At 35.0% G+C, this 20,736-nt stretch overlaps 1 protein-coding gene across 2 annotated transcripts; it reads right to left on the bottom strand.

Annotated features, from left to right (window-relative positions):
- Window positions 1–554: 554 nt before the first annotated feature.
- LOC106181144 (nucleolar transcription factor 1) lies at window positions 555–17,584 on the bottom strand. 2 transcript variants are annotated; one of them, XM_013565443.2, is made up of 18 exons: window positions 17,222–17,584; window positions 15,553–15,783; window positions 14,933–15,111; window positions 14,495–14,581; window positions 13,861–14,019; window positions 13,409–13,473; window positions 12,933–13,092; window positions 12,383–12,493; window positions 7,982–8,106; window positions 7,459–7,606; window positions 7,067–7,189; window positions 6,639–6,806; window positions 5,772–5,836; window positions 5,464–5,523; window positions 5,032–5,218; window positions 4,685–4,762; window positions 4,150–4,320; window positions 555–3,815 (listed from the first exon to the last, which is right to left on the bottom strand). In XM_013565443.2, the coding sequence occupies exons 1-18, from the start codon at window positions 17,361–17,363 to the stop codon at window positions 3,708–3,710; spliced, it is 2,367 nt and encodes a 788-aa protein (XP_013420897.2). In that variant the 5' UTR covers window positions 17,364–17,584; the 3' UTR covers window positions 555–3,707. The 2 variants fall into 2 exon arrangements, with proteins under 2 accessions (XP_013420897.2, XP_013420896.2); XM_013565442.2 differs by having other exon boundaries at window positions 4,150–4,323; window positions 17,222–17,583.
- Window positions 17,585–20,736: the final 3,152 nt, after the last annotated feature.

The raw sequence follows: 20,736 nt of genomic DNA, 5'->3' as shown, positions 1-20,736 counted from the left end.
GCATTACTTCCCTAAAAATGACCCGATCATGCTGATTTTCAAACTTGACATGCGTATTATGAATATTCATCAGTTCTGTAAATTTGAAACTAATAGGTAAAATGGTTTTCCACTTATCGTGTTATCGGTGCTGCATATATGCTGAAAAAAGTGAAAAAACAGCATAACTACCCTAAAAATGACCCGATCATGCTGATTTTTGAACTTGACCTGCATAATATGAATATTCATCAGTTCTGTAAGTTTCAAGCCAAAAGAAAAAACAGTTTTCCACTTATCGTGTTATCGGTAAAAGTGCACGGCGACAGCGACGACGATGGCGACGACAGACGCAGATGATGGCTATATGTTCAGACACATCTGTGTCTGTACATAAAAAGCCTTTAACTTAAGTGAAAACTGCTGGACTAAATAGTCACGTAACTGGATCAAAATTTCCCGTCCCAAGTGTCAGAAATATGTCATTAACAAGACTGTCAAATGGGTTAAAAAATATTGTAAATAAATGTAATGAAAGGGCATCATGCCAAGTGACAATAAAACAAAATAACAGGTTGGACTTTATGAAGTAAATATTTAATGATAAAATCTCAATAACATATATTCTACAAAGCAGTATATAATGCTTATTAATGCGAAAGATTATATGCTGGACATTTTTCGTGCTCTACTCAGAAGCGATGGTATGCTCTCGTCATGCTGTATCCAGTTGAAACGAATGTACAGCATTGTTCTAACTAGTAATAATTATTACAGAGAACTCCATATACATTTCACTGAAAACGTGACTTCCAACTTTATCAGAATACATGGCCCAGTAGTACTTTTTACTATTTGTAGCCATAACTTTTTTCTGCCTTGCAAGCAAAAATTAACCTAAGGGAAGTGACCTATTATTATTTTTTAATATTATTTTGATTAAGTAAATTACTTGCATAAGATGGCATATATGACATACCACTGTGTAAACTACGGTAAACAAAAAAAAAAAAAAAAAAAAAAAAAAAAAAAAAAAAAAAAACATCAAAACTAAATTCCAGTTATGCTGTAGCAACCCAACCTATAACCATCTTCACAAACCTTGTGAGTACGTTTAGATCACACTATAGTGCCAATCTAGTCTCTGTGCTGCTTGCAGTACCCAGTGAAGTGGATGGATCTTATCCAGAACAATGATTTTGCTTGGGATGGAGCAAGGGGGGGGGGGGGGGGGGGGGGCAAGACAAAAAAGCTTCTTTTTTCAGAGAAAATTAAAAACAGCAGATGAAGACAATTAACTATGACTTGTTGAGAACAAAAGAGAAAAATAACTTGTTTTTTCTAGTTCCACTTCTTTTTAGAGGATAAAGACAGGGGTACCTACAGAAGCTAAAGGGAGTTTAATGTGTCTGATTCCACCCCCTCTTTCCTGCACTGGATGTTGCAAGCATTGAGTCTAAGGACACTGTTAAGTTAATCAGTTTCAAGGGGAATGTAAATGTGCTTTTCACTGATACTATTTTGCAATCACAAACCCCCAGTTACCAACACCAGCTAAACTAAGGGCCTGTTCAGAACCAAGTTGATCCATAGACTTACTGATCTGTGGATCTAATATGGTGCCCACTTGAAAGCATGCTCCATAATCCCTTACCAATAATGAAATGGATTCCCCACCTCCGAAATGCCCTAGCCCTGCAGGAGCTGAGCAATTAAATATCAGCATACTTTCAAGTGGGTTGCGCCATATTTGATCTATGGAAAACTTAATCTGGAGATCAACCTGCTTCTGAACAGAGTCAAATGGATCACAGAGGTACCATCCCCTCCTGGGTAGGTACCACCAGCTGAGTGTTCACTAACTGAATCTCTCTCTCTCTCCAACAAACTTTACTGACATCAGCACCATAATTGAAGAAAAAAAAACTGATTTAAAGAAATGGTTAAAAAAAGAAAATTGGAATTCTATAGTTTTTTTTTTTTTTTTTTTTTTTTGTCACTTTCAACTCACTATACCCCAAGTCACAGTCACAATATCATATTTTAACTACATATCAATCTAGAGCACATGATACGTGGTTAATAGTCTCCTATATACTTATAATATATGTTGTACCATACATACTTCCTAACTCGAATCAGCATACAGTAAGACTGTATTGTTCAAGATGTTTAGAAAAAAAATAATAAGTACACCCTGTTACACTATACAAGTATCTTTTTCAAACTAGATGCTATCTAGAAATGTCATGTACTCTATCATCATAAAAACCAAACAGTGCTTTAAACTGGTATCCAGTATGCACTGAAATGTCAGCATTTAAAAAGTTCCTCTTGAAGCAAAAATTGATGTCAGAAAGGAAAGCCACCACTCTCTTCATATCAATTACAATATTTCTATTAAAACTTTAATTCTTAATACTTTAACTCCTGTCTATATCCACTGCTATAAGAAACTGTAATTAGGGGCACGGCTGGCATTCAGAATACCCCCTTTTATAGCCCAAATCTTACCACTGCTATTTTACTATTTAAAAAAGACATTCCTTACTGTCACTGTATCTAGCTCTATATAAAGGACAGGTGCAACTACCACTGCTATCACTGCCAAAAATATACAATATTTTACCTCCATAAAACTGATAAAAAAAGTTTTTTTTCCTCAAGTTAATTTCCTGGGAGCATCCATCCCCCCCTCAAACCCCTCCTCCTTCTTGCGTGCACTGCCACCACTTTGCACTTTCATGCTCGTTTTGAAACAGCAGTTTTCAGAGTCTGTGATTTTTGTTACTACTACCACTGTTACTTATACAGCTTACATAAAGCCTGTATTGCTGTTACACCTACATTTACTACCACTACGTCACTGCTACTGTTGTACATTTGCTACAAGAACAGTCATTATTGCAACTCCCACTGTCAAATGTAATCATTGTTTTTTTCTGTCACTGTTATATTTGTTCACAAATTTTTTAATCTCCATTTTCATATTTGCTGTACACGTGTCTTAACTACCAATACATCCGAATTCCAATTTTCTTTGTGCTAGAGTCAGAGTCTTTATTTCAATTATAATAAATGTTTCTTTAACACCCTCTGACTTCAGGTCAGCACTTATTATTAATCTCTTCTTATTATTTAGTAACTCATAACTTTTTTTCCACAGAAAAAAGCAGAAAATCATCCAAAAGAGTCCTATCTGTGGTAGTTCTCCTCTGCGGGAGTCAGAGTAACTTTCATGCCTTTCTTTTCTACATAAAAAAGCAGGGCATCCTGTGAAAAGGTTTTTTATAAAAAATCCTGTCTCTCCTAACTGTAGTCAGTTCTTGGTCTTAATCTGTGCTAGGAGGAGCACCTTACTGTCAGGAAAATTAAAAGTTATACATCTGTTTCCACACACAAAAAGCTGAAAGTCTTCTAGAAGAAGAGAGAGAATCTCAGAAAATCGTGTCCCCAAAGTGTGAAGTTGAATATTAGTCTTCATCTAAGCAGGAAGTGGATAAAGACTTCCATAAATTTCACTTCCACATAATAAAAAGCAAAAAAATCCTTTAGAAGAAGAAGATAGAAAATGTGAAATCCTGTCCCTGTTAAATACAGCTGCTTCTAAGTCAACATCTGCGCAAAAGTCAGAGAAAACCTTCACAACTTTCCTTTCCACAGGAAATCTACAAGAAGAAGAGAGAGAAAAATCAGATAATTCCATTTCTGCTAACTGTAGTTGTCCTTTAGTCATCATCAGTGCTGGAGTCGGAGCCACTACTACTGGACTCGTCCGAGGTATTCTCTGAGCTACTGTCACTGCTGCTACTGCTGCTCATTGCTTCTTTGGAAACCTGCAAAATGAAGATAAACCATGTAAATTAGCATTCTTAATCTAAGAGAATTTTTTACCATTCTACTCTCACTATTATCTTTATTACTGTAACATTTTATTTCAATACCATAATTTATTATCTTTTTTATTATTATTAATATTATCATTATAATATTTTACATTTATCTTTATTAAGGTATGTAAAGAATTATACTGAAACATCCCTTTATTAAAGTAATTGGCCAATGACAAAATCCCTTGAAATCATAAAACTATTATAATACTACCTTTTCTTGCTACCAAAATGAGTTAAAAAGTGCATCCCCGAAAGACTAACTTGTTTCCAAACCCACCTGTTTTGTGTTGGCTGTTGGAGCTGATGGCCCATTGGTCTGCACTGCTGCTGCCGTCTCTTCCTCCTCGTCATCATCATCAGAGTCACTTTCACTTTCACTTTCAGAAGAAGATGACTCAGACTCAGACCCAGATTCCTCTGGTGTAGATGGCGCTGCAGCAGCTGGTGCCTGCTAAAAATCACAACAGTTTTGGAGGCTATATATACAATTCATACAGGTATTGAAGAATCGTGAAATTCATATTACACGTGTTAGTCATTACAAATAGGATCAGACGTAATCTGGCTTAGTTAACATCAAAGGTTGTCCTCTCATATTTCAGAACTGTTTATAACTATTATTAGCATCATAGTAATTATTTCATGCACTAACATTTATGTTTATTTAAAGTTAGTTATATTTCCCAATGTTGCCTTCTGACATTCCCACACAGACTTACTGAAATAAAACTGATGGGCGACAGTTGAACAGCTTTATTTTTCTCACAGTGAAGTTTTACAAAAATAGAAAGAAAATCTGTTTTAACTCTCACCTTTTTCTTCACTGGTGTCTTTCCTTTTTTAGCATTTAAGTAATCTTCATATTTTTGTCTATCTTCAGGAGATAATTTCTGAAACATGACCCCAAAATAGAAATCAATTTTTTCCCATTACAGGCAAATATACAATTACTAAATTGCATTCCACCAGTGACCTCGTGGTACATTTCCTATTACGTTGTGATGACTTCATGAATATCTATATATACTTTATTAGCAGACTCATATCTCACCAGAAAAAAAAGCCATACTAAGATAGGTCCATGCCAAGAGACTGATAATCTTCAAACAAAGAAAGATAAAACCAGAGTCAGTTTGAATACAAAAAAATCTGAACTAACATTCTTGAATTTCTCCACTTCTTTCTCATATCTCTTGACAAGCTGATTACGCTTTTTCTTGTACTCTTCTTTCTTCACCTCATCCAGCTGCCGCCATCTTTTACTGATTTCTTGCATGCGGTCTTTGCTCGGAATATGACTTAGTTCGTTGAGTAAGAGGTCTGTCGAGAAGAGCTGGTAGCCACTCCTGTATTAATAAATATATTATTAAAACTGGGTTAAGTAATTACCATGAACTGAAAAATAAAAAAATAATTCATTTAAGTTATAACTTAAAGAATTTAACATTTATAAAAAAAAATATTCAATGCGACACTTTACACAGTAAAAATGTTAAGTAATTATCTTTCCAAGAAAGGAACAAGGAAGACTGCTAAAATTCAGTTTCTTCTTAGATGCCCTTTACTCTCTCTTAACCACTGGCACACTTACCCAGGCGGTCTCTTGGGTTCACCGGGGAAAGTTTTAGGAATGCTGGCGTCATTCTTTTTTCTATTTGAAATATGAAATAGAGAGATAAAAGTGACTGGTGCACATTTATTTATTTTATACCTTGAATTTTTTCTATTTAATTTTTTTTTTCTAATGTTCATTCACAAAGCAGCTGCAAATTTAGTGGAACACTTTGTTTTTATCCCAAATAAACAGATTAAAATTTCCAGTCTTTAAAAATTAACACTAAATTATTTTTCTTGTTTTACATCCATAAGAAGAGCTGTCTTCCAACTTTCCCTACTTACATGAAGTCCGTAACTTTAGTCTGAGCTTCAGCTTTGTGAGCAGCCTCCATTTGTTTGTACTTTTCCTGAAAATAAAGGCAAATTTCTTGAGCATATGGCTGCCATACCAGTTAGACAATACTCAGTATGAAGTCAACACACTCTGACACAGCATGAGCTAATGCATGGTGCTTTCTGGACTTGGCATTGAAAATCCACAGTAGATTATCTCGTGGCTTTCATCAATGGGTGCTGTTAAAATACACCCCCCCCCCCCCCAGGGTCCCACCCATGATATTTTGATGAGAAGGAAATAAACTAAGGCATGAGACAATCCCCCACACCCTTCACACAAAGTTGTTTATATCATTTCTTTTAAAAAATGTAGTAATTGTGTATTGAAGGTAGTGTATGTGCAGTGGTGGATTTAGAGGGAGAGGGGGGGGGGGTCAGGGGGTCAAGTCCCCCCCCCCCCTTCTGTTTCTGAAAAAATATATCACACCAATTTTCTCCTCATCACACCAATTTTCTCCTCTTAATATTATAATTTTGACTAGCTTAATCATAGTTCTAAACCGTTCCAAAGGGCACTGTTTGCTCACCAAAAAATTTTTCAGGGCCCTTGAGCAGGCCCCAAACCCCACACCAAGGGGGCAATGGTTGACTTTGCATTTGCGGCCTGTCATTCTGGACCCCCCCCCTTCAAATAATCCTGGATTGGCCCCTGATGTTTATAGTCCCTTGCCGCACCAAGTGGCATATGTCCCATGGAAACAATTGCTCTGTGCAGGAGACTTGAGGTTATGTACAGCTGCTGATGTAGATGAATAATCAAGAACTCACAACAATACTATCTATTCCTATCAGTAAATGTAACTACTTCTTTACCTTTTTGTGATCAGACAGCTCATTATACATCTTGATCATGTGCTGGTTCAATTCCTTCTCTGACATTTCTGGGTTCTTTTTCTTGTAGTGGTCTTTCTTTTCTTTCATAAATATAAACATGGCAGATATGGGCTTCTGGGGTCTGCTCTGAGGCATTGGGGAGTGAGCCTGAAAAAGAAATAATTAATATGTATAGCAAATAAATTCTTATGATACTTTTTTTCTTTTTTATCTCCTTCAAATCATTAAGGACCCCTCCTCCCCAAATCCATAATTAACGTGTTACATGTCACATGTAAAGTCACCTGGTGTTAATCAGTTACAGAGTGCTTGATATAATCTCAAATGAGATATATGTATGTCAAATTTTTTCTTATACTAAAATATAATCTTTACTATCAGGCAATGTGTACTGTTTAATAACATACTTGACTGGTGGACTTTTTCTTTTTCTTTCCCCCCTGTCTCTCTTCTTCCTCTAGTTTCAGCCTTTCTTCCTCTGGCAGCCCTTCCTTGTATGCTTCATACTTCAACCTGTACTCTTGCATTCCCTGTAACACAGCAGCAGTACAGTTTATAAGCCAAAGGGTTCAGAATATATTTTTATTATTATTATTTGAGCAAACTTTTATTCCCCAAAGCCTATAACAAATGAAAGTCATTTTGTATCTAAAATTCATTTTGCAAATTGATGTAACTTCACATAGTAAGTGTACCTACACCCCACTCCTATCTCCCACAAAGTAAGTTGCACCAATGGCAGTCTTAAAATTTGTTCCTTAAATGAAAACTTTCAATAAACAACAATTCAAAACTTCACCTCCTGTGCCTTCTTGCCATAGCCCTGGCGTTCTGCTTCCGAGAGATTTTTCCACATTCTTGCCACTTCGGCCATCTTGAGAATGTTGGGAATGTCCGAGTCACTCAGCATGTTCAATGTCTCAGCAGTGTACAGGGAGTAGCCATTACTATGATAAAATACAGTTTACAAAATGAATACAAGACCATAGTAAAATACAGTATACAAGAATGACTACCACTACTACTACATTATGAAAAACAGAATACAAGAATGGCTACTATTCCATTATATAATTCAGAATGCAAGAATGACAACTCCATTAAAATACTGAATGCAAGAATGACTGCAACTCCATCATAAAATACAGAATGCAAGAATAATTACAACGCCATCATAAAATGCAAATAACAACAATGACTATAAGTCCATAATAAGATACACTATACAAGAATGACTATAACTAATGCTTACCAAAAATACTCAGAAGAATGGCAAGCAGAGAGTAGCATAACAATACAATCATTTTCTTAAAAACACTTACGGAGGTGGCTTTTCTGGTTTCCCATCCTGTCTGTCCTTCACCCTTTGTTCATCTTTTGTGATGAAGAACTTGATTTCCTTAGGCTGGAACTCTGGGTGTCGATTACAATACTCTGCATTCTCCTCCTAAAACAACAGAGTGCAACAATGAATTTTTCAGTGAATGAAATGAATGCTGCATGAAGTTTGTGTGACACTTAGTTGTAACAATACAAAATATGCAATTTCTAACAATTCACATCCACAGAAGTGGGCCTTAGGTTGAAAAGGCGATGCCTTCAAATCATGTACAGATAGACACTGCAAGTTAAAAAACAGAAATCCTTTTAAATTGTGTTTACAGCCTAAATGCTTCCTCAGACTGGCTGATTATCTAATTTTTTTAGTGGACACACTCTAATTATGTTTTTTTCATGGAGATTACTACTACATGACATTCCTAAGATAAACAAGGCAGCAAAGCTGTCAAATGTACAGACAAAAAAACAGAAAAAAAAGATGCAAAATAGGTCATTTTGTCAATTTTGATGCAATAATATATGCTTATAATAGCACAGTCAGTCAACACTGATTTTTAATCATGCACAACAGGTAACATGGAGCAGATTCAGAGATATTTTCTGACAGTATTCCAAAGTATCTTTGTTGATCCATCCTCCATTTTGATGGTCTTCCAACAGAAACCCGTAAATATAAACTTTAAAATCTGACTGTCTTCCAGGAGACCCAGAAAATGGTCTCAATCCACCCCTTCAATAAGATTACAGTTTCAGGACCATGAGAGTTAAAATTCACATGATGAAAGTCCCAATATATGAAAAATGATGACAGTGCATAAAATAATATTACAGCGTGTTTAAAGACATAAATACCAATACAACTGCTTATGTGGAAATACTGAAAATGTGCAGAGCCTCAGGTGGATAGACGTTAACAATCACATCTTAAAAATGCCAGTGTTGGAGAAAAAATTACAAAGAAAACAACAAAAATATAATTCCAATGAAGCTGCTATTCACTGCTTCCTTATTATGGACACTATGTTATCTAGCAGAGAGCTTAACCTTTGGGAGTTTACAGGGAAATATCAACAAGTGTGCTTTATGAAATTTCATTTAATGGCCGCTTAATTAGGCAAATGAGTTTATAGCACTGAAATTAGCCTAGTGAATACCCAAGGGGAATTTAAAGACTGACCACACAAATTTGTCTATCAAAGGTCTTCAGGCCCATAAGTCACACCTTAAGAAAAGCAGAAAACAATAATGCACAAAAACAGGAGACTGCCAATTCTGATGCAATAATACATTATGTTTAACTGCACAGTCAACATCAAATTTTAATTATGCACAACAGGTAATACTGATGAAAGTAAAAGCATAAGGCTCCAGGCCCATCAGAGTTCAAGTTTTCAATTAGAAAGTGCCAGAATGAGAAAAATGAAAATTTCACAAAAAATGCATAAATTTAATAAAAATGATAATCCAATAGAGCTGGTTTTCTAATATGAGCTGTATGTCAATCCTAAGAATCATTCTTGTAAGAATAGTTAAAAAAATAGAAAGTAAAACTTTACTCTTTCAGAGTCAGAGTCATACTTTGGAAATGGTGGCAGAGCACAAAGTAGGTTTTTTGTCAATTTTGATACAACATTACATAATGATTAACTAATTAAATACCACCAATTTTAAAATATCTACTATTAAAAACATGGACATTAAGAAAAAAATTTGATTACCACTAGGCTTCATGCCCAAGGGAGCTCTAAGTCCCACATTGAAAATTGCAACTATGAAAGATAAACATTTTCACAAAAAACCTGTATTACTTCCAAACAATTAACTAATGAGACAATTTTTCAACTGAAGCTGTATTTCAGTCCTGTTTCTTTCCTGTAAGTGTGAGAAGAGCAAGTGACATGGTTTTCCTTTCACCGCCACTACAGAGGCAGTGCCCAGAATAGGGTTTTGTTCAATTTTGATGCAATATTACACAATGCTTAACAGCATAATAACCATAAATTTTTTAATGATAAAATAAAAGTATCATGGATATTCAGAAAATGTGACTAGCCCATAGAGTTCAGAGTCATACTTTGAAAATCCCAAAATGTAAACAAGAGTAAACTGTGTTGAAAGAGTTTATTTCCATTTTCAACACCTTTTTTACATAAAGCAAAATAATCAATTTACTGTCATTTTTATATGATCAATAAAAAATATGCTGTCAAAGCAAAAATATCAATAGAACAATTATAAATGTCCAACTTGCTCCATTCTGAGATTCTGAACATAGTGAATGATTGAATATGACGAACTGCAATGATATGAGTTCCTTTCCATTTTTGACACTTTATTACACAATGCACAATAAAAGGTGTACCGTCATTTTTATATAATCAACTAACAATATTGTTAACAAGCAGAAAATGTCAAAACAACACTTTTTCATATCTAATTAGTTCCATAATGAGACTGTCAACATGCCTAATAATTAAATCTGAAGAAAACCCACTTATATACAAAAGGGCTAATAACTTCATCAAAACTTAAAAAAATGAAAAAACAGCATAACTTCTATAAAAGTGGCTCTATCATGCTGTTTTTCAAACTTGACCTGCGTATTATGAATATTCATCAGTTCTGTAAGTTTCAAGCCAAAAGGTAAAATGGTATTTCACATATCGTGTTATCGGTGCTGCATATATGCTGAGAAAAGTGAAATAAAGATGCAAATAAGTGAAAAATTAAATTTTCACAAAAAACTGTTAAATTGCCAGAAAATTTTACCAAACAGACTGCGTTGCCTATTGAAGCTATATTTTAGTCCCATGTTTCTTTCCTGTAAGTTTGAGAACAGTGAGTGACATGATTTTCCTTAAATGATCATCATGGAAGCAGTGCCCAAAATGGGGGTTTCTTCAAATTTTGATGCAATATTACATAATGTTTAACAGCTTAATGACCATCAATTTTTAATTATAAAATATTTGTATCACAGATATTCAGAAAATGTGACTAGCAAAGGTCTTCAGGCCCATGGAACTTCAAAGTCACGCCTTGATAATGCCAAAATGTAAACAAGACAGCATTGTTCTGAAATGGGTTTATTTCCATTTTTAACACTTTTTAAACATAAAACAAAATAAACATTTTACTGCCATTTATATATGTCCAACTAAGAAAATTGATGAGATGGGAAAAGTATCAATAGAACAGTGTTAAATGTCCAATTTCCTCCATTCTGAGATTCTGAACATAGTGGATGATTGAATCTGACAAACTGCAATGATATGAGTTTATTTCCATTTTTGACACTTTATTACACAATACATGATAACAAGTTTACCATGTTTTTTACATAATCAACTAACAATGTTGTAAAGATGCAGGAAATATCAAACAAACACTTTTAGGCATCTTATTAGTTAAATAATGAGACTGTTAACATGCCTAATAATTGAATCTGAGGAAATGTGAAAAAACAGTATAACTTCTTAAGTAATGGCCCGATTATGCTTATTTTCGAACTCAACCTGCGTTTTAGTAAGATTGACCACTCCTGTGAGTATAATTACAATTGGCCAATGCGTTTTTCTTATATTGTGTTATCAGTGTTGCATTTATATTGAAAATAGTGAAAAAACAGCATAAATTACCTAAAAGTGACCCGATCATGCTGATTTTCGAACTTGACCTGCGTATTATGAATATTCATCAGTTTTGTAAGTTTCAAGTCAAAAGGTAAAATGGTTTTCCACTTATCGTGTTATCGGTGCTGCATATATGCTGAAAAAAGTGAAAAAACAGCATAAATTCCCTAAAAGTGACCTGATCATGCTGATTTTCGAACTTGACCTGCGTATTATGAATATTCATCAGTTCTGTAAGTTTCAAGTCAAAAGGTAAAATGGTTTTCCACTTATCGTGTTATCGGTGCTGCATACATGCTGAAAAAAGTGAAAAAACAGCATAAATTCCCTAAAAGTGACCCGATCATGCTGATTTTCGAACTTGACCTGCGTATTATGAACATTCATCAGTTCTGTAAGTTTCAAGTCAAAAGGTAAAATGGTTCTCCACTTATCGTGTTATCGGTGCTGCATATATGCTGAAAAAAGTGAAAAAACAGCATAAATTCCCTAAAAGTGACCCGATCATGCTGATTTTCGAACTTGACCTGCGTATTATGAATATTCATCAGTTCTGCAAGTTTCAAGTCAAAAGGTAAAATGGTTTTCCACTTATCGTGTTATCGGTAAAAGTGCACGGCGACGGCGACGACGGCGACAGCGACGACGGCGACGGCGACGACAGACGCAGATGATGGCTATATGTACAGACACATCTGTGTCTGTACATAAAAATGAGAAATAGCTTGAAATGGTCAAAAATAAACTCACATCAAACCTGGCTTTGTCTTCTAAAGCCTTCATAATCCACACCATCTTTTTGCTGTCCTTCATTTCTTTGTACTTCTTCCTGTATAATTCTGCTACTTCCTTCTTGTCATCCTGAAATGATGATGATTGTGTTAGTTGAGATACATGCCACATTTGTGTTGTGCTGCCACAGCAGTAAAAATGTGAACCACTGTGTTAGTTGAGACACAACAGACCACATTGGCACGTCACAACCAAGTTGTACAGCTAAAACACAATGTGTTAGGTGTAACATTGCTGCAGTTGTGATATGATATGATATGTAAATTAGGCTAGGCAAATTTTAGTAAATCTAAGTAAGTAAATTCTTGAGAGAAATTAGTGATTGGTTTTCTTTCATCAAATCGAGTCAATTTCATATAAGCAATAGGGCTTTAGTCACACATGGTACGATAGACTAAGCAATGTAAAGCTCTGTAATTCATCGCTATTTGAAGTAAAGGCCTGTGAATTTAGAAACTGGGAGAGGAAGGGCAGGGACAGCACTGACCGTACTCCAATCAACACTCACATCTGGATGTTTAGCCATATGTTTATCCATCTTGTGATGTACGAACTGAAACATGGCGTTTTGAGGTGGGCGGGGTTTCCTGTCTTTAGGGATCTTTTGAGCTGCTGGGGTTTTCGGTTTTTCCTCTTCCTCTTGAACATACAGCTCTGGGTGGTCCTGTCTGGAAAAATAGAAAGAAAAATTACTTAAAATATCTGCTTTTATAAAATTCATGCTGCATTCTATGCTGCAGCATAATGTGCTGAAGTTTGAAAGAGTATCCTCTAACTGGCATCATCACAATATTTTTTGACAAATTTGTCTTTATGTTCAGGAGAAGAGCAAACAAATGGAGACAGCTGAAAAAAGCCTTTGATTTTTTTAAATATACATAAATCAATTTTCATTTTTGTTTTCTGCTTGATGTTCTTTTTTCCATAATCATTATCTGCCAGTGAATGGAAGATATCCAGTACCTGCACCTGAATCTAACTTACTTGAATTTTTCCAGTGCCTCCTTATATTCCTCTTGCTCTTTCAACCAAATCTTATGATATTGCTCCTGTAAAAAACAAACAAACAAACAAAAAATAAAATATTTTTAACTATTACAATCATTAATGAATAAGAAACATGACGAAAAACATTCAAAAACAGCAGCTAAGAAAACTTAAACTATGAACTTGATAGAGAAATAAAACACATGATGAAATTTTAAAAAGACAGCCATACTTTCAATCAGCAGCAATGAAAAATTTTCCAGATTGAAGGACTTTTTCACCAGGCTGACTCTAAACTGAATATAAAACAACCTCGTAACACACTTTCTTCTTTGGGTTGAGCTCCTTGTACTTTTCCTCAATTGAAAAATTTGTCAGCCATGAAAAACTTCCCAAATGAAATGACTTTTTCAATATAAATTCAAATATAATACAAAATTATCACTCACTTTCTTCTTAGGATTGAGCTCCTTGTACTTTTCCCCAATTAGTTTGGCCACTTCAGTGATGGACATCCCTGGGTTTTGCTTGGTGTATTTATTTCTTTTTGCCATCATAAACCTGAAGAAGGGACCCAGGGGTTTCTTGGGCATGTCTGGGTGTCTCTTCTGTAATGTAAACCTTGACTGTTTTATATCAACTCCAGCAGCTTATTTAATTAAAAACATTTTGGTTACATGTCTGAAAATCTACAAATGATGCAGGGATGAGACTGACATTTAGTGAAAAAGTCTGAAAATAACAACATTAAAGTCTGACATATATGGCATGGGGTCCAGACAAACCCTCTGTATCAATCTTAAAAATGATATCTTTGGCTCCCAAAAAGTCAGAAACCCACCAGTAGTCAGAAAAGTCTGAATACTGCTAATGACTAGAAGTATATGTCGAAGAAAATCATAGGCAAAAGACAAGTGCTGAAATACTACTACCACAGAGAAATCCATAATCTTCGCAAATAAATGCACAGATGAATAAAAAAAAACATAAAATGTTTGGTTGAAAAACTGCACAAGATAACAAATAAATGATTTTAAAATTTTAAGCGAAGAAAAAGAAGAGCAATGTCTGTATCAGCATTACCTTTATGGTGTTGTTATTAGTCCAAGGGTGTTTTATCCATTCCTTGGCATCTCCAACTAAATCTGTGAGAGTGCGGAATTTTCTTATCTGAAAAATATTTTTAAAAACACAGAGTGACAAGGGCTACAGGATCAACTGGAAATTTTTGGTGCAGGTGATGACTACTTTTTCATTTTTTTTATTATTGTTTTTGGTGACTCAATTATCAAAAATTGATTGATATATTATTCTTTTTGACTATGTACTTTTTGACTTTTAAATTATCTTAATTGCATCCGCATAATATAGACACTCACAAAGAAAAAAAAACACTTTAGAGAGAAAAAATATTTTAACCATTTTACATTTAAAAAATATCTCATGAAACCAATATAAGCCAATCTTATAGAGGCCTATGACTTTGAATCCTTTTCCTTATAATCACTTATTTCTTTTTACCTTGGTCATAATCTCCGTCCATTTGGCCTTGCACTGGTCAGCAGTTTTTCCCTCAATGACCATGTCCTCCCAGCTGACCTTGGCCAGCTGGGTGCTATACTTAGAGTTATCTTTCTTGGGCAATGTCCTTTCAATATTAGATATCAGCATGTTCATTTGCTCTTCTGTCCACTGTGGCTCTGTAAGTTAGTGAAATGTAGTTAATTTAATGATAATTACTTTATTCATTAATCACTTTATTCATTTATAATTCTAGGAACTTAAACAGATAACTAATCAATAGACAAATCAATTAATAAATCAATTTTGGATATCCCAACTAAAACCTTAAACATTCTAAGTTAGCCCTGTATCAGATATGACCGACCTACTTGAAGGCTTGCCACATAGTCCCCTAACAGCTTCCCTGCAGGGATTATGAGAAAAACTTTCAAGTGGGTCGTCCATATTTTATCCACAGATCTGTAAGTTGGCAGATCAACTCTGGTTGTGAATGCAGCATCCATAACTCCCATCCATATCTTTTTAAATTTGGCTTTGTAAAAACAAGCAAACCAACAAAATATACAATTTTTTTTTTTTTTGGGGGGGGGGGGAGTAACAAAATAACACACACACACCTGTTGAATCTCCTTGCCCTCCGACGACTGGCTTTGTCTCTAAATCCGGCTCAGTGCTGTCTGTGCTAAGCTCTCCCTGAGTTGGAGAAGCCAACTTTGTCTTTTTAGACTTCCTGGACACCTCAGGAGAACTGAGAGGGGACTCCAGACCAGAGGAGTCCAGGTCTTTCTGCTTTTTGTGCTTTTTTGTTGCATCTGAAGACCCGAGAGATGAATCGCTTTGAGCTGAAACTAAAGTGAAGCAGAGTTGTTATCCAGTTCTTAATCCTTTTCAAAGCTACAACATGGCCTTGCTACGGGCCAACGAAACTATTCCCAACGAAACTATTCATTCAACACAGATCAATCCAACTCCCTGGGGGTGCTAGCTGAATGCAATCAGTTTAACAGATAAACACACCTCCTCTTCTTTCCAACTTACTTCTATTAATCACTAGCTTTTCTGTATTCTACTCAACACTAGGAGGAGGCACGAGTCTCCACAGAGTTGGATCGATATAAGGAAACAACAGTTTTATTGGGAATGCAACCCAAGAGCTATAAAAAATAATATAGTTGACTATCTTTTTTTTTTCATATGTGATATTCTGAACCTACATGAACTTAAGTAACCATCTGTTTCATAACACAATTCAAAGCAATTACATGCAGGTACAGCTGAGCCTGTCATTAGAAAACTTTGATATTCATCTCCATTTAAACATCTTGCCTATCTTTCCTGTTATCAATACCAGATTGTAATAACATGACACTGATATCACTTTGAGACAACTCCATTTAAAATCATTCAAGCTTAAAAATAATTTTTCTCTCAACCATTTTAAACCAAGTTAACACAAGGAATGACAGGTTGATTCTTTTCACTTTTCTAAGTCGGTTTAGAATTTCTCTTGATTCATCTATGCTGAAGGCAGTACTTGTTAGTGTATGTAGTTTTATGAAAATGAAGACTAATATTTAAAAATAGCATGTTTTCTAGTTTTTTTTTCTTATAATTTCAAGCTTATTACCCCACCTACATCTAAAAATACAAATATTGATTTCATAATAAATTGTCTTTTACTATATCCATTCTCAATATTATCTATTTTATCATTTCATCAGTTTTGTGCGTGTTATTCAATGGCTCATACATTTTTGGGCAATAGTTACTTGGTAATAATTAAAACCTGTTAATAAACCTTTTAATTAAATATAGGTAGATCTATCTTATAAACTAATCAGCTGCAGGAATGTATTATTAATTGCCAACCAACAATGACTTGTTAGGCATTACACAGTAAACAATTTAATTTTATCAACTCATGCCCATTCACGTCGTTCACCATTAACAATATAGTATCTCAACAATACTCAACAGTGTAGTAAATTACCCACTACAACTCGTCAGCAATATTTTCATTCAAAGCGAAATTAAAAATCACTAATAGAACATAGTAACAACATGCTGAAAGCAGTTTTATAAACACCACGGCGGTAAACACAGTCGGGCACCGTCCTAACGACGGTAACCCGACCGTAAAGACACTGGAAGCCCCCCGACTCAGGTGGCCTCGATCGAACCCCTAAATGCGATCAGTCTCCCAGAAAATTCTCGAAAATAACTAAATAAACCACCAACCATCTCGTATTTAGCATTAAAAGTACTCGATCTACAGTAAATACGCACCAAGAGTAACCCCGCTGTCCACCGATGGGCTGAACAAGGGCCCCGTTTGCGTGACCTGCTTTTTCGCCGGCTTGCTCCTCTTACGCTTCGCACTGCCTGGCGTCAAGGCATCGTGGCTCGCTGCGAGAAAAGACGTGGCCATGACGGGGTCTCTCCTTCGCACGCTTAAAAACCCCTCCTTCGATCAATAAGCGCACCGTTTCGTACGCCAAGTGTGCCCCTGAGTCCTAAGCTTCGATTTGATCGACTGATAATCAGCTGATTGATAATTATTAAGTTGAAATTTGCCGTGTTTCGCGCCGATGAATGAAAACATTGATCATCCGGGCCTTCGCCTCGATTTGGGAGCAAACCTATTTATACCTCCAAACATTAGAGATGTAATAACACGGGGAAAGTCGCATTTCCTATTTAAAGTTTTTTCTCCAGATAAACTTGGTACAATCATAATAACTTCCAGACAACCGTAGAGTATTCACCTGGTGATCCTGAGATAACTGGAAACTTACTTCTTTAATCAGTTCGTTATCTCTGCAGTTTCCAGTTATGTCGTGAATGTGTGAGGACCCCTCAAGTCGTTTTCAATATAGCAATTTGCTTTTCGTCTTCCTTTTGCAGTTTCCAGGATAGTTTTATCAAGGATAGATGTACAAACAGACAACTGAAACTCGGATTTTGATATTAACTGTGAAATTTGAATTGAACATAACATGGGATATACAGTTGTAGTTAAACACGTCGTGTACTGTATGTATTCATTGTATTCTAACAAAATGATTTTATAACTTTACCCAAACATTCTGGCAAAAAATGTTTCTTTGGTAATTCTGAAAGAAGTTGATTCAAATTATTGACAGGCTGTTTGGTTTCGTGTTTAAAGTGATTCTGTGACTGAATAAAACTGATGAATCTAATGGTAAAGTAAGATATAAGAAAAAAGAAAAACGTTTTTTAAAATTTAAGTAATTTTCATAAGTTTTATTTGAGGATAGGTATAGACACATAAATTGATACAACTGAAATCCACATTTTGATAACATTTTAATACCTTTAGTACATTTAACAGTACTTCATTGTGCGCTTTGATGAATATCATAAATTTAATTGATATGGCCATATTAATTACACTTCAATTATCACAAAAATTGACAGTATTATACCATTTTGAACCATAAAAACATCAAGGTTAAAAAAAAACACAAAAAAAAGCCTAAAAACATATTAAGCACAAGGTTAACTGCAGGTTGTGTATTCAAAATGTCCTTAAGAAAATGTATGGCCTTCCAATTTGTATAAGATTTCAAAGTCGAGTAAACAAGATACAATAAATGCCTTTTTGTTAAAAGAAGGAAAAAGACGAGCAAGTAATTGGATATAACATTGACAAATTATACATGTGCAAAATAAAACGAAGCAATCATGATGTTCCAAATGACATCATGCTTTTCCGGGGGCATCTCAATAGTCTGAAGGTTCACTGGTCCAAAAAATTGTACATCCGTGCCTCTGATGAACTTCACTTTTATTGCCAATACACTATACATTTATTTATGCATTAATTTAAAACTATAGAACCTTCAGGCCATTGCTACATCTCCCATTTCTGACTGAATATGGATATCAAAGAAGCGCTAATAATCCAACCTTATAAACAAATGACATTATAAATCTCATCTCCTCAAGGTCTTGATTACAGTAACAATATAGCACATCAATAATCTTGTGTTGGGAACAGAAAAAGAAAAAAAAACTAATTCTGCAGAATTTTCTGTTTTTCAACATCTACCTCATCCAGCATTTAAACATTCATACATTATCCACCAAATCTAAAAAAACTCCTCCTCCCCACCCCCCACCCCCAACTTTAAATCCACAAATTTTCCTGACTTTTAAGAATTGATACATTTATGATCAATTTAGCAACTACTCAAACTTTCACAACTCATGAGGAAAAAAAATATAAAGATTCCATCCTGAACTCTCCCAAAGTACAATCATGTGACACAGGACATCTAAGCAGCTGTTTTACATAGCAAACTAACTAGAAAAGCAATCAGTGGGCACAGCCCTCCCCCCCCCCCCCCAAGGTAGGTCAATTCATATGTTTAATTATTATATTAATTAGTAAATCAATGGATTAACACTAAAATCTTATAAATTCTAAGGTAATCCATTCTCTGACCTATTCTGAAGATTTTTTTAATCAAAATCTGTCCATAGCATGGTTTGGTTGTTATCTAATAAACCAACACAGACAGAAACAAACTTGGTGGAATTAATAGCACGTTTCAAGTTGAAAGTAAAATATACAAGGACAAATGAAAGAACAAACTAATATTTTTACTTTAAATACCAGAAAAATAGTTATATGATGATCAGGAATTTTGCAAGATCATGTAAGTATTCCAATCTGTTTGTGACCTGTGACCTGGCAAAGGGAAATAAGAAAAACAAACTTTAGAGGAATATGGACAATATGAAGTGCCAATATGTTAAACCCAGCCACCCCCACCCCCCGCCCCCCTCACCCTGAGTTCCTAAGGTTATGGGAATTTTGCCAGGGCAATAATTTTTCTCCATAAAAAGTTTTAAAAATTTATGGTAAACTGCTGTTTTTAGTAATAAGAGGGGAAAAACTCTAAATTTGTTTGTTTTTTTTTTTATTTGCTGTATCTAGTAAATGATGAAAAGCTTTCAATTGTCAAAACTTCAAATTTTCAATTTTTGAAAAAAAAACTTGAAAGTTCCCAGTTACTGGAAACAGTACAGGCATACTAATACTGGTGGTTAGTTTCCAGGAATCTCTGATATAAAGGGGACCCCCCCCCCCCCCCCCCCCCCCCCCACACACACACACACACACACACACCTATTGACACTTCTACAACTACTGGCCATAGTTCATTAGGCAACAAAACAACATTCAAAAAATAGCCCAGAATGCCCTTAAGATGTATTCTGCTATCTAGTAGCAGCATATGCCCTTAGCTATTACTAAGTAATCATATATTTCACCGGTATCTGTCCTTGGAGATACATACATTTTGATTACAGCATTTTCATAGCCTTAATACATACAAAGTTATCTGTCTAGGGCACCAGTGCCAGTTTTGAAATTTGGACTCTAGTTCCAACACTTATTTTCTGAACAGCTCTGAATCTATATAATTGTTTTTCAGTCCTAAATGTTTATGCATATTCTTTGGAATTAGGACTGCACTTTCCTTTTGTTTTTTAAGTCGTGAATGCTTTTGATTATAACATTACTTACAGCATAGCCGTGGCAAATAGAATAAAATATTTACCCTAATATGCGTTCAGGATTCTCATCACCGTATCACAATTCAAACTGATGGATGTCATTTGCTCATATGTATGTATTTGTGATTATTATTTATTTTTTTATTGGTGACATATTGTAAATGCATGTGTGCGTATTTCAGAGCCTTCCATATTGTGCATTTGTGATTATTCTTTTGATTGGCTGCATAATGTAAATGTATGTGTGTGTGTGT

Source organism: Lingula anatina, chromosome 8 (genome assembly GCF_051362555.1).
Source record: "Lingula anatina isolate TDL-2025a chromosome 8, LinAna3.0, whole genome shotgun sequence".
Taxonomy (NCBI): Eukaryota; Metazoa; Brachiopoda; class Lingulata; order Lingulida; family Lingulidae; genus Lingula; species Lingula anatina.
Note: the sequence above shows the minus strand (reverse complement) of the source record. Positions and strands in the feature narration are given on the sequence as shown.